At 39.5% G+C, this 23,453-nt stretch overlaps 1 protein-coding gene across 1 annotated transcript in view; it reads right to left on the reverse strand.

Annotated features, from left to right (window-relative positions):
• Positions 1-3,703: 3,703 nt before the first annotated feature.
• RNF125 (ring finger protein 125) overlaps positions 3,704-23,453 on the reverse strand; it is a 34,592-nt gene continuing 14,842 nt past the window's right edge. The window contains exons 4-6 of the mRNA XM_066247388.1: positions 21,347-21,437; positions 8,310-8,417; positions 3,704-5,906 (exon numbers count right to left, since the gene is read on the reverse strand). Coding sequence (XP_066103485.1) covers positions 5,820-5,906; positions 8,310-8,417; positions 21,347-21,437 — 286 coding nt within the window. The 3' untranslated portion in view covers positions 3,704-5,819. The remainder of the gene's footprint in view (positions 5,907-8,309; positions 8,418-21,346; positions 21,438-23,453) is intronic.

The following is a 23,453-nucleotide window of genomic DNA, read 5'->3' on the forward strand; positions in this document are numbered from 1 at the left end:
ATGTGTGACTTTCTCTGACAACTGCAGGATTAAAATACCAGATGATTTTCTGGTAATAAGATCTTAGCCTCAAGGATCTCAGATATCGGTATCCCTCTGTAATATTGTCTTACCGACTTCAATAAATTTAGCCTAGATGGCAACAATAAGTCTTCTCCACTCATCCTCTATCTTTCAGAATGTCACTCAGCATTGGTCATGTCAATAACAGCTGTGTTCCGGCCTATACCTCTTGTGAAAAATCTGAAAAGCTTTCATATATGTTTGAGCATATCCTAAACTGGGGTACATATGACAGTTACAGCCACCTAAAACTTAGTGTATATGTATGGCCAGGGGCTGCCATCGTGGCCATTCACATGCAGGTTCTCATTGAATTCGGGCAGATGGTAAAGAAAAATGGCGGAGTCGGAGGATGGTGGGCCATTCTGTTTATTGGTGTCTCACCAAGACAGGCAAGCCACAAGAAAAGCCAAGGGAAAGGGAGAAAATCTGCTTTTCCCATAGAGGGCAGGGGATCAGGGAGGCCTCTGCAATGCTGATAGCAGGAACAGAGAGAGAGCGAGAGAGAGAGCCCCTGGTCTGCTTCATTTTATAGTGTAGAAAATTAAAGCCTTTAAGCCAATATGCAAATATGGAAGTCTGATACAAAGCCACTTATCTGAGGCATAAATGGGATTCCTCATAAGAGTGCACCACCTCACATCATGCAGCAGTCAAGGGTGTGGGGAAAAGCTTAGTTCTGAGAAGATCTTAGTATTAGAAGGGAGGGAAAGGCTTAGTCTTAAAACTAAGCCCTAGGCTATAATGACTTTGTCAGTATATAGCCTGTCTCTCACACCCAGAGCCAGCAACCATATACATCATAGTTACAAACTTATTTGACCAACATCATATTTAGCAGAGAGTAAGATACAGAATTCATATACATTTTACCTTTTAAATCTCAGTGAAGCCTCTTGGAAGCAGAACCAATAACTCCAGTGATCAGTATTACTTTGGCCTAATCAGGGTTACTAAACCTCTGCACTGTTGGTAATTCTTTGCTGCAAGGGGGCTGCCATGTGTATTGTAGAATGTTGAACAGCATCTTTGGTCTCTATCCACATCCCTGGCCAATAGAAACCCCAGTTATGACTACAAATAATGTCTACACATTGCCAAATGTCCTGATAGGCCTACATTTTTGTGGCCTGAAGGTCTATTTTTGTGATAAATATTGCTGAATGATGACAATTTTAAAAGCTTATTAGGCTTGCGTAAAAAAATTATCAAGTTCAACACTTAAGAATAGACACAACAGATATTTTAATGAAAGCAATGGTCCTGCCATTCTTTATTTCTCACAATACATATCTACAGAAGAAAAAACTGTAAGTTTTAAATTCTGATCATGGTACAGATTTTTTCTGCAGTTGCATAAGAAAAGAATGAATCTCTTAATGACTTTTTAAAAATAACTTCAGTGCATAAAGGTACACATTACATAATAAACATTCAACAACTGGAATAAGCTCACTTCAAAATGAAAGACACTTAGCACCCAGTAAAAGTAATGAAGCCAACACCGCTGGAGCCAGGGTATCTTTGAAGATCTGACCTGGAACTCACTTTAATGCAGATTCACAGATTCTCAACACACCTTTCAACCTATGTTTTAAAAACCTGGGTGAAAGAATACATGAAAGGAATATCTCCATCGGTGTTTGTAGGGTTAGAAGAATTTAGCATTTGAATAATAATATAGGAATCCGATTTCCCTTGGAAGGCCTTGGAAAAGCTGTATCTCGAGGTGCTAGAAACAAAGTGAACCTTTTCATTAGCAGTCAACAGCTTCAAATCTTAGTTTTCATTGTTTAAACAATGAATTCTAAGTTCCTTTTTACAAAAGGTTAAAGGCACAGTGAAACAATGAATATCTGCACTTGACCATTTTAGAACTCAAAATAATTCAAAAGGCAAAATAATTCAGGCGGCCAGCACCTAATTTTTCCTGTAGGTGGCCAAATTATAAGAGGAATCCAGGGACAAGAGGCAGAATTGCTGTATTGAGGTCAATAGTGGTATGTGACTTAAAGCTTTATTTAAAACATGGTATTTAAAGTTTTGAACTTTTTTCAAGTTTTACAGACTTAAATATGCCTTTTGTATTGCTCTAAATTAACAAATATTTATTTTCTGTCTCAGAAATATACTTTTTTTTTTTTTCAGGGACTAGCTTTTCAGTCTGATGATTACCTCTGAAGTTCCTCTCCTTTTGTACTTGTCCAACAGGTTTCGCTTTATTGGACGATCCATCCAAATTGGAGGAAGAGAGGTTGTGAAACTAAAAATCTGTTGTTACTTGTTCACTGCTGTGAAGTCAATAACCAAAAAGGAGGAACTAAAGCCCTCTAAACTTCACTGGCTTTCTGTTTTTCTAATTACCTTGTAGGAAATGGCAGAATCATAAGCAAGACTTTTAGGAAGTAATGGATAGTTTATTACAGATATTTTGGGCACCACGATTATGACTACATTTATGTGTAAGAAAACAAAAAAGAGTATAAATGATTAAATTTAAAAGCTAACTGCAGCCAAATAACATTTTAACTAGTCTTAAGAGCTTCTGTGCTTGCTTTCAAGATGGAAACATTATTCTGTCCTGGATTCATTAAAGGCCATACATGAGGTTGGGGTGGGGGAAGGGGAGGGGAGGGGCACAAAGAAAACCAAATTGAAGGTGACACAAGACAATTTGACTTTGGGTGATGGGTATGCAACATAATCAAATGTCAAAATGACCTAGAGATGTTTTCTCTGAATATATGTACCCTAATGAGTCAATGTCATCCCGTTAAAATTGTCTTTAAAAAAAAAAGCCATATATGAAAAACAGAGCTATCAAGTAAGGACTGGTGGCAAGCACTGAACATGGTTACTTGAAGAATTAAGACTAAACAGGGACAGAGGGAGACAGTATACTATATTATACCATACCATACCACTATGTCCTGAAAATGTAGATATAATATGACTTTAAGACATAAGGGGAGGATGAGGAGAGCAAATAAAACATGTTTAATTTTTTAAATTAAATATTGGTGGTGGTTATATTAGTACTGATTTTCTGAGACTGTTGCATGTGTGAGGAGGATAAAAGAAATTAGTATCTGTGGGATATTCTAACTCTATCACGGCCTGTGTCCTGGAAAATCAAGATTTTCGGTACAGAAAAATGGAGATACAGTTAAAATAAAAGGATTAGGTAAAAACCTTGTAGTACTCGATTTGACTTGGAAATACCAAAATAAACTCATGAAGTGTTTTATTATTAAAATACAAAGATATGGCCCTGGTCGGTTGGCTCAGCGGTAGAGCGTTGGCCTGGCGTGCGGGGGACCGGGGTTCGATTCCCGGTCAGGGCACATAGGAGAAGCGCCCATTTGCTTCTCCACCGCCCCTCCTTCCTCTCTGTCTCTCTCTTCCCCTCCTGCAGCCAAGGCTCCATTGGAGCAAAGATGGCCCGGGCGCTGGGGATGGCTCCTTGGCCTCTGCCCCGGGTGCTAGAGTGGCTCTGGTCGCGGCAGAGTGTCGCCCCTGGTGGGCGTGCCGGGTGGATCCCGGTTGGGCGCATGCGGAAGTCTGTATGACTGTCTCTCCCCGTTTCCAGCTTCAGAAAAATACTATATATATATATATATATATATATATATATATATATATATATAATCTCCCAGCACTCTCCCAGAAACATGTGGTAAATCTAGTTGCAATAAGCGTACCAGCCCCAATTATAATTTTGAAATACCATTTACCACTGAAAATGATCAAATAGGAGTTTTAGTGAAATGGCCAATTCCATGTTTAGGGCAGGAAACATACAAGTTGAGCCTGGGATATTCTGTCATATGAGACAGCAAGGAAGCTATTCAAGATTGCTAGAACAGTGTCAGGACTCAGAGAGAACTTGATGAGGCACCCAGTGATGAATGGGACAATTTGAGCTTTAATAAGGTAATATTTAAAATGGATTAAAGTCTATGAAATATGTTTGAAACCATGAGTTAGTTCACAATACTTAAACTAGATGATAGGAAACAAGTTTCTTACCTTGAAAATTGGTAAATAAAGGAAAAAACTCAAATACTTGTTTTCCCTTCCCTGTATGAACATTACCACTGGTTTACAAAATCATGAATGTGGGGAAAAATGTCTTCACTACAAAAATGTTCCAAGTAATAAACAAAAAAGAAATCATAGAATTAGAATATTCCTCAACCCACAATAAATCAGTGCATCTAGCACTGAGTATCAATTTTAGCTGACTTCACAAAAAGAGAGAGCCAGCTCTGGCCAGATAAATTAGTTGGTTACAGCATTGTCTTAATAAGCAAGGGTTGTGGGTTCGATTCCCGGTCAGGGCATTTATAGGAACAGATCAATGTTTCTGTCTGTCTCTCTCTCTCTCTCTCCCTTCCTCTTTCTCTAAAATTAATAAATTTTTAAAAAGAGAGAGACTCGAAAGAACCAGACGTTATATGCCCTCTGATGAAAGAACACATTAGGACCTATAGTTGTGCCAAAAGTTTGCTCAGTGTGTCAATATTCAGAGGACGGAGTAACTTGCTAAATTGCCCCATAAGTCTGCAATCCATAAAAGACAGATTTGGGGAAACTCTGTAAGTCACAAGACCAGGTTCTTCAACAGGTAAGTTTCAAGAAAAAGAAAGGTGGAGGAACATGTAAATTAAAAAGGGATGTAAAAGCTGTATCTAAAAACAATTTTAAATAGATAAGATTTTAAAAAGTGTGTAGAGATACACACTTGGGTAATAAAATACTAAAGAAATGCAAGGAAGCGATTACTGTTGACATCAATGTAGCTGTTACTTTCATGGGGTTGGGGAAGAGGGTTGTGAGCTGTGACAGGACACTCCAAGGACATCCAGGGTGGCTAGCAGAGTTCTAAAAGAGTGTTTCCTTACAGCAATGTCATGAGCTATGCATTTTGTTTGGTTTTCAGTAATTATCTTTTATTTTTATACTTTTTCTTAAGGGTGAAATAAAAATGATATCAAAGCCCTTTTGGTTTCCAGTAAAAATTATGGAGCTGTAAATATGACACTGTAAATATCAGCTAATGGTTCTTAAGAAATTGCCTACATTATAGAAATATCTCTAAATAATAAGCTACAAATGTTTAAAAATATAATATTAAATTCTTATGTGTGCAGTTATAAAAAGTAAAAGAATTAAGCATACATTCCTAACATGAAATTGTTACATTATGTTATATAATTTGGTTAAATGGACTTCATTGACTTCCAAACTTTTCCTTTCCTACCATGCAAGATACCTGTTGTATGCAAGATACACTAATCATTCTATTAGTAATTAAAGCATGAGCATCGAAACAGATTTCATATTTCCTTGGGTGTCCACAAATTGTTTCACTTTCTACCTTTTTACACAAAGATTAGTTATCTTGATCAACCATGATGGCATTTATTAATACAAAGCCTTATACACAGTGTCATCCAATGTGCAAGTAAAGATCCTTCACCCACAAATCCTAGATTTATGTTCTTTTATATATTAATGACTAATGGAGACTATTTTTTGTTGTTATGTGTCTAAGAAACTCAGGAATGTAAAACAGATTTAAACCATCAAAATGAAAACAGTTTAAACATGTAATATAACAACAAAGATGGATAAACGTGTAACTGTTGTACATTTTTGCCCATCAGGCATTGACAATTTGTCTCCAACTGTTCAAGCAGCATCTTAACAAATGGTGTAATCGTGTGGTCTCCTTCCTTTTCCTTTTAGTAACATTATGTGGTGTTCGAGTGATTCACATATTCCAGAAGCGACCGGTCTAATACCCTTCGGATAAGAGCTTCCTCAATTATATTAAAATCCTACAATTAATAAAAATAATTAGAAACATACAATTAGAGACAGTTTCACAAAATTGAAGGGGAGGGTTATTATAATGCTTCCTTGTGTAGGAAATGAACAGAGTTGAGCGATATGTCCAACCTTCCACTAAAAACAGTCAAAGAATCTAGGACTTTTGCTTTGAGGCCAGAGCATTTTCTATTTCATTTTACTGCCTATGGACTAGCTGGATACTGTACAACAAAATAGTCTTAAGTTGGAATTAAATTTTCTTTTATCTGATCTAACAAGTCGTTTTAAATCAACAAAACAAAAACTGGTCAGAATATGGAGTAAAGTTAAGACATTTCCATAGGTTTCAGCAGTCCCAGCAATACTACTAAGTATCTGAAAACTATTGAAAATAAAACTCTTTTTCTCTTTGCCCTCCTATGGTCAAAATGGCATTCAAATGTACTGTACAATGCTCAATTGTTATGTCATTCAGAGACATCAGGTTCATCTGTTTACTGAGCTAGAAACATAGTATGTAGTTTTCACTTTTTTAAATGCAACAGCTGTGCTGAAATTTTTTTATCATTAGCACTTGAAAAATAAAATAGGCTTCATTTATTAATCAAAAAGTTTGAATTGTCTGCTTACCAATAAAGAATGTTTTCAGAAAACATTGAAAATCCATTTCAAAATTTCCTGTATTTGCAGTTTTATTTGAGTGGCTCAGTGGAACATTTTAAGCATGAGTAACATTTCCTGTGGTGCATCTTTTTGATGGGCAGAAAAGAAACTGAGTTGTAATGTTATCTCAATTTCCCATTACTGTTTCTGTTTTTATCCCATCAAAATAAAGGTGCAAATTTTCTCAAAAAAAAAACGACATTCAAAACGTTAAGCCAGCACCTTCTGTAAGCAAAACAAAAACTATTAAGAGTCTATCTTTTGTAACCCATCTCCTCAAAAAACTAAAAAAAAAAAAAGGGAAAAAATTAAAATCTCTGTTGGAAGTCCATTCTGAAACATAAAACCATAAAGACAAATAAATAAAATATAAAGGAGAGCCATAAGAATAGAAGACCATAATATCTGGGACTCAATACTAGTTGTTTTTTAGGTAACTGATCAATCTTTGAGCTTCAGATTTTTCATACCTATGTGAGGATAATAATACAGTATTGTCTTGACAGAAGTTGTTGCAAGGAATAATATGAGCTAATGTGTATAAAGTGCTTAGCATGGTACTTAGTAGCTGAGGAAACAAAAAAATCAAAACTAAACACTGTTTCAATTTCAATTCCATATCCAAGAACATGGTTCTGAATGGGTGAGAAATATTCTCATCAAAATGGCTTCACCCTGACCAGCTTTGGATTCATACTTTGAAAGATCTTGGGAAGAATGAACTGAATGTGAACAGCCAGAATAGGTAGTGGAATCAACTTGGCTTCGAGAACTTCTTTAACAATTATCAAATTCTATCTTGAAATAGCATAAAAAAACACAAAGTCATCTGAAATTATATATAAATTCAAATTTAGCTGTTAACATTTCCTATACTGAGATAAAAATTAACAATAAAATAGTCTATTTCAGAACATGACTTTGAGTGATTTCCCCCTGTAACAGGCTGAAAGTGACTCAGAGGACAGGACCTTACTACCCTCATATGGCAATGCATGGACTGAAGTACAACAAAGGCTACGTTAACTTTTTACTTACTATTCTCATTTCTGATCGTGGGAAATAAATACAGTCATAAGTATTAGGACTGTTCATACAATACCTAATTTTTCTTGCATTTTCAAAAAAAGAGTCCTAGTATAACAAGATGGGCCGTGAGTGGGTAGTTATGATGGGTAGAGGAGGAGTATAAGGGGGTTTATTATACTATTCTGTCTTACTTTTGTGTTTATTTAATATTTTTCATAATATATTTTTTAAGTTTAATAAAGTTTATGAAATGAGTTTTGTGTTTATAAAATTTGAATTAAAAATACTGTGTATCTGTTGACAGCCATTCAATCTACTGTAAAAGCAACTGGATGCAGAGCAAACTCTGAGTCATTTCATTGCTGATGTGGTTTCATCTCAGCTATATAAGTTTTCGAGTTCATAAAAAATATAACTATACAGAGAGAGGGAGTAAAGTAGAAACTAAAATAATTTGAAGGTGAAATCTGGCTTCTTATACAATGAATGGATAATTATATAAACCACAAAGAAAATAATTTTGTCTAAGGCAGATAACTATTTTAATATTAATAGCCAAATTTATAAAATACTATATTTTTATGATTTCTTAATTAATGCTAATACTTAACATTTCAGCTATATATACATTTTTCCTCTATAATTTTATTCACTTGGATTAAAAAGGCAAGCTTAACACAGAAGCACAAAGACAATGTAAAAGTAAAAAAGATACTTACTATGAAATCATCATAAAACAGAGTGTGACTGACTTGCAAATGTCTTATTAAACTGCCATTGAAGCTGTTCGTATTCTCATTAGATATTAAACGGCAAAGTGGGCAGAACTGGAAATATACAAAACCAAGAGTTCAAGAAAAAATTTAAAATAATTGTTAATGTCAAATTAAAAAATTAAATAACCTACTACTCAGCCATAAGATGAAATAATGCCATTTGTGACAACATTGATGGACCTTGAGAATATTATGCTAAATGAAATAAGTCATAAATATGGACAAAAGTATAGTGGTTACCAGAGGAGAGGGCGTAGGAAGGTAGTAAGGGGTAAGGGAGCCAAATACATGACGATGATGAAAGGTGATTTGACTTTGGATGGAGGGCATACAATGCAATATATAGATCATGTATCACAGAAATCTACACTTGAAACCTAGATAATCTTATTAACCAATGTCACCCCATTACATTTAATTAAAACATTAACCATTCAATGAAGTAAATTATAACTTGATACTCTATTGGTTATACCTCAGTCTTATGTTTTAAAATTGCATAAACATTAAAGCAACATTAAACAAATAGTATTGCATGTATTCTTTTTTAAAAAAAATTAGTTTAGAAATAGAGGAAGGGAGAAAGGGAGGAAAGGGAAGAGATAGAGAGAGAGAGAGGAAGAAACACTGATTTGTTGTTCCACTTAGTTATGCATTCATTGCTTGATTCTTGTAGATTCTTGTATCCCTGACTGGGGATTGAACCCACAACCTTTGTGTATCAGAACAACGCTGTAACCAACTGAGCTACCCAGCCAAGGAAAATGCATTTAATCTTATACGCATTTCTTGTATATAATTGTATAACCATTATTTTCATATTTATCAACTGGTTACTTAAACTATATTACAGTTAGTTGATGCACTGTAATGTACTTAATTGCCTACCTCTTGAAATAACTTTTTGTATGTGGATATTTTATTATTACAAATGATATTATCTACAGCATTTATATTTTGGGAGAATATTTTCTTAGGATAAATGACCAGAAATGGGCCCTGGCCGGTTGGCTCAGCGGTAGAGCGTCGGCCTAGCGTGCGGAGGACCCGGGTTCGATTCCCGGCCAGGGCACATAGGAGAAGCGCCCATTTCCTTCTCCACCCCTCCGCCGCGCCTTCCTCTCTGTCTCTCTCTTCCCCTCCCGCAGCCAAGGCTCCATTAGAGCAAAAATGGCCCGGGCGCTGGGGATGGCTCTGTGGCCTCTGCCTCAGGCGCTAGAGTGGCTCTGGTCACAACATGGCGACGCCCAGGATGGGCGGGGCATCGCCCCCTGGTGGGCAGAGCGTCGCCCCATGGTGGGCAGAGCGTCGCCCCATGGTGGGCATGCCGGGTGGATCCCGGTCGGGCGCATGCGGGAGTCTGTCTGACTGTCTCTTCCTGTTTCCAGCTTCAGAAAAATGCAATAAATAAATAAATAAATAAATAAATAACCAGAAATGGAAATCTGTATAAGTATTCATAGCTGTTAACATTTCCTATACTGAGATAAAAATTAACAATAAAATAGTCTATTTCAGAACATGGCTTTGAGTGATTTCCCCCCATAACAGGCTGAAATTCCTACCAGCAATGTGTAAATTATCCAGTTTTCCTCATTCTCACCAGCATTTGTTACTGTCAATGTTTTTTTCTTTTTATTTTAATCATTTTGGTAGGTGTGTAGTGGTATCTCATCATGGTTTTAATTTGCATTTCTCTAATGACTAATATAAATGACTTTTTTTTAAACATATTCTGCTTTCTTACATTTTAACCTAAGTTGTTTTTGTTTTTAATTCCATTTGTTCATGTATTCACTTTTTTTTTTTTTGTATGTATTTTTCTGAAGCTGGAAACGGGGAGAGACAGACTCCCGCATGCGCCCGACCGGGATCCACCCGGCACGCCCACCAGGGGCGAAGCTCTGCCCACCAGGGGGCGATGCTCTGCCCCTCCTGGGAGTCGCTCTGCCGCGACCAGAGCCACTCTAGCGCCTGGGGCAGAGGCCAAGGAGCCATCTCCAGCGCCCGGGCCATCTCTGCTCCAATGGAGCCTTGGCTGCGGGAGGGGAGGAGAGAGACAGAGAGGAAGGGGGGGGGGTGGAGAAGCAAATGGGTGCTTCTCCTATGTGCCCTGGCCGGGAATCGAACCCGGGTCCCCCGCACGCCAGGCCGACGCTCTACTGCTGAGCCAACCAGCCAGGGCCGTATTCACTTTTTAAAATATGAAATGCAGCTTTGGCCTGTTAGTTCAGTTGGTTAAGGCATTATTCTGATACGCTAAGGTTGTGGGTTCAATCCCTTCTTGAGGCACATATGAGTTAACTAATGAATGCATAAATCAGTGGAACACGTCAGTGTTTCTCTCTCTCTCCTGCTCTATCTAAACCAAATAAAATAAAATAAAATATGAAATGCAGAATCATTACTGAGTGCCAAGTATGTGTTATGCATTAAATTAGGTGGTATTCTCATTTGATCTTCACAGCAACCATTAGTTATTATTCTTATTTTGTTAAAGAACTCAATTTCAGGGACAAAAGAATTATCTTATTTTACACCACTATAAGCATCTGTATTGGATGCTAGGCCTTTAGTAGACAATCCAATGTTCTTTTGGTATTATAACAGTGACTAATTTATCAGTTTAGATAATATTTTTCTTTAAATTTAAATGAGGTCTTCATGAAATTCTTTTTATTCTTCTTGTTTTGTGGAGGGGTATGAGGGGGTGTCCCAGTTTCAATATGCTCAATTTCTTTTAAAAATGTCCATTTCTAAATTTTACTTTACCCCCTGGGACCCTTTATGTAGGAATGAGAAAAGAGCTGAGACTAAGAAATATTTTAATAGAAAAGTAACAATATTTTTGTGGTGTAGAAACACTAGTTATTGAAACGTACTGTATTCATTTAACACTTTTTATTGTGCCTCTACTATGTGCTTATAATAAGCACATGGAATATGGAATCCAGGAAGACAGGGTTGTGTCACAAGGACTTTGAAATTAGAGAGTGTAGGGTTCAAAGCTTAGCACCACCTCTTATTAGCTGGACTCAAGATCCTCTTCTGTGAAATGGATATATCACCACCTACCTGCTAGAAATAATATCCTTAATGAACTGGTACATATTAGGCATTTACTAAATGCTGTATATTTACTACCATTTGAAGGCTGTCCTGTAAGAGTTGGAGTTCCCTGAGGGAAGAAACCACATGTGTCCCATTCATCCTCATATTCTTTTTTTTTTTTTTTTGTATTTTTCTGAATTTGGAAACGGGGAGGCAGTCAGACAGACTCCCGCAAGCGCCCGACCGGGATCCACCCAGCATGCCCACCAGGGGGCGATGCTCCACCCATCTGGGGCATTGCTCTGTTGCAACCAGAGCCATTCTAGTGTCTGAGGCAGAGGCCACAGAGCCATCCTCAGCGCCCAGGCAAACTTTGCTCCAATGGAGCCTTGGCTGCGGGAGGGGAAGAGAGAGACAGAGAGGAAGGAGAGGGGGAGGGGTAGAGAAGCAGATGGGTTCTTCTCCTGTGTGCCCTGGCTGGGAATCGAACCCGGGACTCCTGCATGCCAGGCCGACGCTCTACCACTGAGCAAACCGGCCAGGGCTGTCATCCTCATATTCTTTTTTTTTTTTTTTTTTTTGTATTTTTCTTAAGCTGGAAACGGGGAGAGACAGTCAGACAGACTCCCGCATGCGCCCGACCAGGATCCACCAGGCACGCCCACCAGGGGGGCGACGCTCTGTCCACCAGGAGGCAATACTCTGCCCCTCGGGGGCGTCGCTCTGTTGCAAACAGAGCCACTCTGGCACCTGGGGCAGAGGCCAAGGAGCCATCCCCAGCGCCCAGGCAAACTTTGCTCCAATGGAGCCTCGCTGTGGGAGGGAAAGAGAGAGACAGAGAGGAAGGAGAGGGGGAGGAGTGGAGAAGCAGATGGGTGCTTCTCCTGTGTGCCCTGGCTGGCAATCGAACCCGGGACTTCTGCACGCCAGGCCGACGCTCTACCACTGAGCCAACCAGTCAGGGCCATCCTCATATTCTTAATATCAAAAATAGTTTCCAATTTCATCCCAGCCTCTCACCGACTTAACCATGGCAAGTAATTAATCTTAACCTGTATGTAAAAACAAGAATTATCTGTTTTGCAAGGACCTTCATAGATTTAAAACACTACATCATGTAACATTCTGAAGCTTAGTCATTATATTAGCTCAGTCCTTGGCACAAATAATAAATGGTTACTATTATTCTCCCTTAGGCAGATATTTTCAATACAGCACAGCAAGTGCTAAATTCATGATATGAACAGACAACTGTTCAAGACCTTAAAAGGGAATCATTAATTTTGCCCAGGAAACCAGGAAATGATTGAGCCGAGGTGCTAATCACTGAAGTGAGTCTTGGATAATGAGCCAGTCATGCTAGGGGAGAAAGCAGCAGCCCAGGCAGAGGAACTACGTGGGAAAAGCAGGGAAATCCTAAAAGGAAAGAAAAATTCTTCCACCTCACACCTGTTCCTGTAACAGAGTAATTGGGCCAGTTAGGGATAAGGAAGCAAAGGGAGTGCAAAGTTGATCCAGAGAATCAGATGGAACCCTTTTCAACTATTACTATTTGTACCTCTCCTTCCTTTCAATTCTGATAGAATCACCTTCTCTCCCCAGGGGGGTTCTTGGCCACCCTCAGGAGTCCCTGTTACTAACAAGAAATTTAAAATGATTTAGTTCAGCATTATCTCCTTTAGGTGTACTGGGACAGAGAAAACGCTGAGAAATGTAAGGGCTTCTGAGAATCCACAAAATGTACAAAAATCTGTCTTGAAACGCATGATTTTTTTTTTTTTTGTATTTTTCCTAAGTTAGAAGCAGGGAGGCAGTCAGACAGACTCCTGCATGCGCCCAACCAGAATCCACCTAGCATGCCCATCAGGGGACGATGCTCTGCCCATCTGGGGCGTTACTCCATTGTGGCCGGAGCCATTCTAGCACCTAAGGCAGAGGCCACGGAGCTGTCCCTAGTGCCCAGGCCAACTTTGCTCCAATGGAGCCTTGGCTGCGGGAGGGGTAGAGAGAGACAGAGAGGAAGGAGAGGGGTAAGGGTGGCAAAGCAGATAGGTGCTTCTCCTGTGTGCCCTGACCAGAAATCGAACCTGGAACTTCCTCACGCTGGGCTGACGCTTAACCACTGAGCAAACCGGCCAGGCCGAAACGTATGAATTTTGATCATCAGTATACTAGATGTGAACATCTAAGGTGGGTACATCAAGAAACATTTTCCAAAACCCCTCACACCAAATACCAAAGACACAGAGTAGATTTGCTGCTTCTTCGTGGATAAGTGGAGCCGCGCCATCCTTCCTAATCCCTATCTGAACTAGTCCTTGTCTGATTTTTTTAAGTGACACCCCCTCCCTTATCCCCTTGAAAATAAGAACAATAACCAGTAGAGAACACAACTAATGGAAGTAGTTAACCTTGCAGTTTATCATACTTTGCTTTCCCCCCATTTTTGTACTGTTATAGGGCACCCCATAAAAAATATCTTTCTCATTATAGGTCCTTGAAACCCCTTGTTGGTCAAAAAAGTTTGTAAAATGTGATTTTTATGTTTCTCCACTTATAGTTTGCATTGGAAGCTGGGCAGTGACAGCTATATGTGATCTGTGAAATTACAAATTACCTTCCTGCTTGGGAAGGGCCAGTGTTTTGCTAATGTTTGCTGGAGGAGAGGTTTTTTTCGGTATTTTTCTGATGTGAGAAGCAGGGAGGCAGAGAGACAGACTCCTACATATCCCCGACCGGGATCCACCTGGCAAGCCCACTAGGGGACAATGATCTGCCCATCAGGGGCATTGCTCTATTGCAACCGGAGCCATTCTAGTGCCTGAGGCAGAAGCCATGAAGCCATCCTCAGCGCCTGGGCCAACTTTGCTCCAATGGAGCCTTGGCTGTGGGAAGGGAAGAGAGAAATAGAGAGAAAGGAGAGGGGGAAGAGTAGAGAAGCAGACGGGCACCTCTCCTGTGTGCCCTGACTGGGAATGGAACCCGAGACTTCCACATGCAGAGCCAACGCTCTACCACTGAGCCAGCCAACCAGGGCCTTGGAGGAGAGGTTTTCATGCCAGAAAGTTTTGAAAAGAGAGAGAAAGAGAAGAGACAGAAAGAAGCCATGTTTGCAGAGTGAGAGCAGAGAAAATGCAGGGTACTGAGGAAGAAGCCATGTTGGCAGAAGGGAGAAGGTGTGCAGATGGGGAACCAGAGCTGAAGGGCTTTGGGAGCCCTACTGAGGTTTTTGGGGGCCTTTGATTCTACAAGAAATCAGAGAATATTCTCCTGGTTGTGGAACTCGAGAATGTGTCAGTGGCTTTGGTAGCCTTGAGTGAAAGGGAATTGTTTTTCCTATGTGTTTGTTGCTCGTCGGCTGGCATAAGGTTTTAATAAAGGAATGGCCTACCATTCTTTGGCTCCACTCTTTTTTTACCATCTGCCCAAATCTAATGTGAACCTGCATGTGAATGGCCGCGACTACTGGCCTTACACCCCTCATTGTGATTGAGGTATATTTTATACTAGAAAAGTTGAAACCTCTTTATAAAGTGTAGACATGACTAATTTAATAATTTTAAAAAACCAGGAGAGGCCCTGGCCGGTTGGCTCAGCGGTAGAGCGTCGGCCTGGTGTGCGGGGGACCCGGGTTCGATTCCCGGCCAGGGCACATAGGAGAAGCGCCCATTTGCTTCTCCACCCCCCCCTCCTTCCTCTCTGTCTCTCTCTTCCCCTCCCGCAGCCAAGGCTCCATTGGAGCAAAGATGGCCTGGACGCTGGAGATGGCTCCTTGGCCTCTGCCCCAGGCGCTAGAGTGGCTCTGGTCTCGGCAGAGCGACGCCCCGGAGGGGCAGAGCATCGCCCCCTGGTGGGCAGAGCGTCGCCCCCTGGTGGGCGTGCCAGGTGGATCCCGGTCAGGCGCATGCGGGAGTCTGTCTGACTGTCTCTCCCCATTTCCAGCTTCAGAAAAAGAAAAAGAAAGAAAAACAAAAACAAAACAGGAGAATTGGATGCAAGAATTTCTTTTTTTTTTTTCTGGTACCCTCTTCTTTGTTTGTAAAAGCACAGATGCCATGCAGCACGGCATTTTACTGTTGAGGGCTTTCAGTTGCCAAGTACTATCCATGTATGTCATCTAACAGCAATGACCCTTAATGAACAGCATATTCTGTCAAGACCTGAAATCCGAAGATGAATTCTCAGAGTACAAGGATAAGAAAGTTGGAAGACAGTGCACTCATGTTACAAACATCTCAAGATACAAAGGATTCAATCCTTTGGAGCACCTATGACATGAACTTTCAGCTCTAGCTGTGATTTAGATCAACCTCTATAGCAGCTCAATCAATTACAGAATACTTTCCTTATGATGGCAAATGTCATTTGGGGAAATTAAAGATTACTGAATCCAACAACCAAAGACAAGAGATATGCACTGAAAATGACCATAGGTAAACACATAACCAGAATCAGGGTAGAAGGTTAAAAACAAATCTAATGAGAATGTTTCTCCCTTGCAAAACACTTATGCACATACACCCTCACTGCCCTGGTAAATCACAGCTAATATAAATACCCATGTGTCGCAAACCCATACCAACTAATTTAGTAGGTCTCGGGTAGGAACCGTGGAGAATTAGAAAATAAACAGAAAGAGAAAGGATAGGATCTGGAAGACCCATTGAACAGCCTATAGCTTGCCAGAGCAGAGCAAAGCAAAGCCCCCGGTCTGCTTTATTATATAGTGCAGAGCCCTATGCAAATAAGGAAGTCTCAGATACAAAGTTACACATTTAAGGTGTAAACAGTAATTCCCCCACCAGGCATAAGTGAAATCAACCAACACTAGAAGGAAGGGTGAGAGGAAGGGAAGGTAAATTGCCCCTAGCAACTTAATCAAACAAGTGAGGTGGAGGGATGGGCAGCAGGATCCTGTCAGCTTACTGACAGTCCCCCACACCTCTGTCCCCCCCAAATCTAAACCTCAAGGACCCTGTCAGCTTGCAGTCTCCAACACCCATGGAAACAAACTGCTGTGGAGATGCGCAGTTCAGGCTAGCAAGACCACAGTTTATGTTCCACAGCAAAAGAAGTTCTGTTTCTTGCACCTCTGGAGCAAGGCAGAAAAATAAAGGTCTACCAGAACCTTTGAACTTGGGTGAGTGGAATTGTTTTTCTTTAATATCCTGTTTTTTTCATATCACTACATCCTAATACATAGCTGCTAAGAACTGGACATGAAGTTTTGAACAAAATTAGGTTTCGTTACTTCATGATTCTAATAATTTAGAGCTAGACATGAAATGAATACACAATTACAAATTGTGGTAAATAAGGAAAAAAGAGGGGAGAAAAGCAAGAGCTGAAATTAATTTGGGTGTCAAAGGGGTTTCCTGAGGAAGTAAGATTTAAGCTGAATTCTAAAAGGTAAAGAGCCAACCCGTAAAAGAAAGAGCACTCTTGCAAAGAAAATAGCCAGAAAGTATGGTTCTTGCTAAATTGTTCTCCCTTTACAAGATAAAATACTAAATTTCTCTCAAGTGGTCTCATAACTCAATCTGAAGCATGCTGTTTGTCATTTGCCTCCTTTGAGTCTAATCCACAGATATAATTTTTTTTTTTTCTGAAGCTGGAAACGGGGATAGACAGTCAGACAGACTTCCGCATGCGCCCGACCGGGATCCACCCGGCACTGATGGGCGACGCTCTGCCCCTCCGGGACGTCGCTCTGTCGACCAGAGCCACTCCAGCACCTGGGGCAGAGGCCAAGGTGCCATCCCCAGCTCCCGGGCCATCCTTGCTCCAATGGAGCCTCGCTGTGGGAGGGGAAGAGAGAGACAGAGAGGAAGGAGAGGGGGAGGGGTGGAGAAGCAGATGGGCACTTCTCCTGTGTGCCCTGGCCGGGAATCGAACCCGGGACTTCCGCATGCCAGGCTGACGCTCTACCACTGAGCCAACTGGCCAGGGCAATTTTTTAAAAATTAAACAAGGCAGAATATAATTACTGTATGACAAAAAGGAGCTTTTATGGCTACACAAGAGAAAAGTTCAAGTTCCCCATTGTTTTTAATTTACCACTCCAATTTTGAGCAACTCAAAAAAAGACTAGCTGCTTATGGTTTGATCTCTAAATTATCTAATTATATATTTATGGGAGGCAGAATCATTTACCCAAGTCTCTAACAGTCATGAAACTTCTTATACCAGGTAAGTCAAATGACGTCAGTGATTTTATCTGCAGTCAAACCAGCAATCCATTCATTCAAAGCAGTAATTCCTTGCTAACTTCCAGACCAATACAGAATCAGCTTTAGAGTCAGCTCCATGTCTATGAAGATGTTTCATCTACGAGGCCCCACTGGGGATCCAAGCACATGAACTCCAGCCATACTATGGTATCCACCTCCAGCCTTTTCATAATCTCAGCATACATTTGACTTCTAGTTGTGCTAGATCCTTCAGAGTGACACGTGTCGTAAGCTTTTAGTCAAGAATGAAACACTAACTATGGGTCAGTTGGCAATGGGGGAAGATCTTGTGAGTAACCAGACCGGGAACTTTGGCTGAAACTGCCCATACCAAACATGCGCACCAAAAGAAACTTCCCAGGAGCCCTCTGAAAAAGAGCGACCGTCTTTCAGCCAATGAAATTTTGCCACGTCATATCAACTCGACCACCCTAAGGACCCTATAAATTACCCCCACACTGGGAAAATCTGTGGGACTTCTCTGGCCCCTTTTCACAGACCAGAGAACCTCATTGGGCAGGATGCGCTATGCTAAATGAAGCTTTTAGTTATCCACACTGGTGACTACGCCCTTCCTTCTTCCTCGTGGGAAAAAATGCCTTACACTAACATTGGAAACCTGAAGGGCTTGAGCTTCCCCACTCCACTAGCTTGGGTTTCCCGACTGTGCAAGTACACAGCTTCCTCTGAGACATCTTCTCTAACCTTAACTTTACATATAGTTGCAAAGGTGGCCATAACCCACCATTATCCCCTCCACTCTCTTTTATTTGTGGTATAAACACCATGTGACAAAAAGTGCTTACTTTATATGCATTCATTACTACTTTGTGAAAAAGTTATCATTATAGTATCATCTCCATTTTGCAAATGATGAAAGAGGCAGAGAGGGTAATGGGATTTGCTGGAATTTGCACCAAAGCTTTTCTCCTCCAAAGCCTAGGCTTTTAATTATTAAATTCCATAAGCATTTTGATCCCATTATTCCTGGTTTATTTCTCTCCTTAGGTTGGCTTTCTTTGATGACCCAATCACAAAAGACCTAATACTTCCATGAACCATCTTCAATGGCTAAATTTAGCAGCACGTGGACTGGACTTCTGCTGGAGCAGGTACATAGTACCAATGGATGAACCAGTATGTGGCCTACCCTAGTGTTGCTATGAGGAAGCCCAAGGTCCAGAGTTCCTGTTGTTCCTCCAGCCAGAGCAGCACCCAGGCACTAGTGGTCTGGGCTCAGACTATGTCAATAACACTTCTCATAGGGTTGCTAGGAGAAGACACATGCAGAACTCAGTAAATGATAGCCATTATTATGCCATCCAAATGCTTTCTATTAACTTACTCTCTATAATAGCTCTCCAGGGAGCTATTATAAAACAACTTCTTATCTCAGTTGCTCCCACAGAGCAACTTGAGCAGGAAAAGTCCATGACTATTTCCTCTGCTCCCCCCATCACTATCAAGCTCTTACCTAGCCATTTCAAGAACCAAACGCCTAGGCCATTAGGATCAATAATAAATACCTTTGTGTTGTGTGGCTTTTCTCATGAACTTGCTAATAGAGCACAGGAGTTCACTATGCAAGCCCTGGAACTAGACTGTATTCAAACTGTGCCTCTCCTAGTTATCAGCTGTGTGATCTTCTAAGATTTACTTAACTTCTCTGCGCCTCAGTTTTGTCATTTGTAAAACAGGGATAATAGGCCCTGGCCGGTTGGCTCAGCGGTAGAGCGTCGGCCTGGACTGCGGGGGACCCGGGTTCGATTCCCGGCCAGGGCACATAGGAGAAGCGCCCATTTGCTTCTCCACCTCCCCTCCTTCCTCTCTCTCTCTCTCTCTCTCTTCCCCTCCCGCAGCCAAGGCTCCATTGGAGCAAAGATGGCCCGGGCGCTGGGGATGGCTCCTTGGCCGCTGCCCCAGGTGCTAGAGTGGCTCTGGTCGCAGCAGAGCGATGCCCCGGAGGGGCAGAGCATCGCCCCCTGGTGGGCAGAGCATCACCCCTGGTGGGCGTGCCGGGTGGATCCCGGTTGGGCGCATGCGGGAGTCTGTCTGATTGTCTCTCCCCGTTTCCAGCTTCAGAAGAATACAAAAAGAAAAAAAAACAAAAACAAAAACAGGGATAATAATCACTCCTATCTCACAGGATTATTGTGAGGACTACCTGTAGCTATCCATCTCTGTATCTAATATACTTATGTTTCATCTATCTAATATACCTATGTTTCAATCTCCTCCACTTTCCAGAAGAATTTTATGGGGGGAAAAAATAACACCTAAAACCCTAAACAACAAAAACTCATATACTATACAAAAATGACAAATATGCACACATTTATGTGTGTGTACATATGTTCTATGTACATATACATGTACACACACAGACACACACACACACATATATATATAACTAAAATTCACAATAATCTTTAAGATATAATTTTATATCTGTTAAGTCTGGTTAATTTTTAAATAAATATGCACAATCTTAGATTAAGTTAAAAGTGGTTTACATATAACTTCTTGATATAAATATCATATAAATTGATTCAAACATTTTGGAATGTATTTTGAGTAGATTTCAAGGGGTTGTTTTTCCTCCACCTGTCCCCCAAGAGTTATTAAAAAGTTTGCACTCTTGTCCTGGTGGTGACACAGTGGAAAGAGTGTCATCCGGAAGCACTGGGGTCACCAGTCTGATTCTGGGGTTGCCAGCTCAAGCACAGGGTCACTAGCTCAAGCCCAGGGTCAGCAGCTTGACCCCAAGAGTGCTGACTCGAGCGCAGGTCAGGGCACAAATGAGAAACAATCAATGGTACAACTAAAGGGGAACAATGAATTAATTCTTTTCTTTCCTTTCTTTTTTTCTTTCTTTCTCTCTCTCTCTCCCCCCCTTCCTCTCAAATAAATAAATACAAGTTTGTGCTCAGAAATATTAACATAAGAAATTTTCTTTTAGGAAAAGAATTCAATAAAGGAAGAAGTTTAAATGTATAAGAATATGAATTCAAATCCTAAAAATGGGCAATACCCAGGTGTTTGAAAATAGTAAAATGGCTAAGTAAATGATGATGTACCCATCATCACTCTGCTTTACTCACAACTATACAGAAATAAAAATTATAAAAGCCACACGGCAAAGAGGAACTAAAATGCCAGGTTGAAAAGAAATAGGCAACATTTATTATGATTCTAGGAAATGATGAGCAATATGTATAATTTAATGTGTAAGCAGGTGGATAAATATTCAAAGTATGAAAAAAGACTGATTTATGAAGATGTATGACTTTCTACTTTTCATTTTTTATTAGTTTTTACTTAATATGACTCTACTTTTCATTTCTAGTGTATTTTCATGACAACTTTATTTGCATTATTAAAAAATGGTTTTCACCTAGGACATGACCATGATTAGTATACCAAAGTTAGAGCTTAAATATGCGTTTGGGATTTTTTTAGTTGATTATGCCCATGATTATCTGTAAGAGATAATATTGTCTTATTTCATAAATGAGTGCATATTAGTAATTCGTATTAGTTTCAATTCAACACTTTCACACACTGTTAATGTCAAAGAATTATCATAACCTTGACATAAATTATCATTTGCAATATATCTAGAAATAGAAGCCTACCAAATGAATTTTCTAATGTATATTGCAATTAAGCACTGCAGAAATATATAGTAAAAGTCCTTACCACAGGTCTCCTTTCTGATCTATGATGAGTAATACAATGATCCAGCAAGTTGTCTTCATCCATTTCCTTCTGACAAAATGGACAGACACACCTGGAAATTGCAAATACAAAGATTACAAAATTGTTGGAAATTAGATATTATTCACTTAATTAGAGGTAAAAAATAGAATGTAGGTAAATGTAGTTTCCAGTCTTCATTCTTTTGATTTGGTATTAATTTTTCCTATCCTGATAATGGTCTTGGTGCCTAAATTGTGTTTCACGAGAGACGGACAGGGGAGAAAAACAGTTATAATATACCTGAAGCACCCAGTAACTGAGAAACTGAAGATCAGTTCACTCACCTGTCCCTGGGCTACTTTTTCTGTCCCATTTACATCCTCCCTTTCCTAATTTTGATTTGGATGTTATTTGTCCTTCAGCTCTACTAGCATATATAAGGTCGGGCAAAAGTAGGTTTACAGTTGTTTGTCAGGAAAATAATAAATAATGACACAAAAAGGAACTCCCGTTTTTTGCATAATCACAACTGTAAACCTACTTTTGCCCCACCTTGTATAATTACAAATATCTAATCACATAATTAGTATACAGTGAAGAATGAGAAACGATCTATAACTACTCTGTTTAGTCCTTACACATAGGACTTATATCTGTGCTGTCCAATATGGTAGCCATTAGTTATATGTGTCTACTGGGCACTTGAAACATTGCTAGTCCAAACTGAGATACACTGAAGTGTAAAAATACACACTGAATTTCAAAGGCTTAATATTAAAAAATGTAAAACACCAATAGCTTTTATATTGATTACATATTGAAATAATATTTTGGCTATATTTGGTTTAAATAAAATGTATCAAAAACTAATTTCACTTGTTTCTTTTTACTCTTTTAGTGTGGCTATTAGAAAATGTTAAATTATGTCTTCTGTATTCTATTTCTATTAGACAGTGCTGCCTTAAATTCTTAGGGATAGCATGGAAACTTGGAATTTTTTTCACTTTACGTTATAGAAATAACTTCCTACTCCCCAAGACTTGTACTCTAGACAAGCTCCCTTCATAAAAAACTTCAAAATGTGAACCATGTAGTAAGTTCCTATAGAGAAGAGATTTCTATCTCAGATGCAAATATTAATCTATCCTGTAAGATTGATTAATCATTAACTCCTCTTTCTGTTATTTTAATTCATTATAATAAAATTCTTACTGGCAGGAGAAATTAGGTTTTAAATTAGCTTTCACACATTTGTAAGTTTTCATAAAACTTATCAACCTTGTAATCAAGTATATATATTTCTCAGCCCAATTTTTATCCTTCCTTCCAACTGGTACTTGTGGCCAATCTAACAGAATCCATACTCTACTTAGAGCTAAGATACTTATTTAAAATTTATAATGTCATGGATAACATTACTGCTATAAAACAGGTATATTTGCAAAGCAATCGCTAGTGAAACAAAAGGGATAGATCAAGCATTCAAAATTTCAGGTTAAAATGTGTAAGCTCTATTTGGAATATATTTTCTTAAAATAAGAAACTAACATTTTCCTTCAGGAGAGGAAAAAAAAATCACACTCCTACTGAATACATTATTGGATAACTGAGTTTATAAGCAGATTTAATAGTTTCAAAGCCATCAACCTATGCAGAAGAATATAAATAATTTATTTTTTTAGTAGAGACTACTCCAAACTTCGTAGTTATTTTGGCTATTAGGACAATAATGACTCAGACTTCTTTTCTTTTTTTAAAGAAAGAAAAATAGTTAATGATCAATATCCTCCATTACATACCTTCTAAACCATCTCTATTCATCTCCCAGTCCCCAATAGTATAGAATTCAGGATGCCTGCTTGAGGCCTGTACTTCCTTGTTAGAATGCTTACAGAAATGTCACTTCACTTCCTACTTTCTAAGGAAAAACCAGCAAAATGAGAGGGAATGAGCTGGGAAACTGAGCAGTAGCAATGGAAAAATAACCATTTATCATGATCTTCTTCAGGACTCTTTTAATCAGAAAACTGAGCCTAGCAGAAATGAACAGTTCTGCATTCTATTTTTGGATCTTCCTTAATACAAACTTGTCTAAGGAAGTTTCCCT

This window comes from Saccopteryx bilineata, chromosome 11 (assembly GCF_036850765.1).
Source record: "Saccopteryx bilineata isolate mSacBil1 chromosome 11, mSacBil1_pri_phased_curated, whole genome shotgun sequence".
Classification (NCBI taxonomy): domain Eukaryota; kingdom Metazoa; phylum Chordata; class Mammalia; order Chiroptera; family Emballonuridae; genus Saccopteryx; species Saccopteryx bilineata.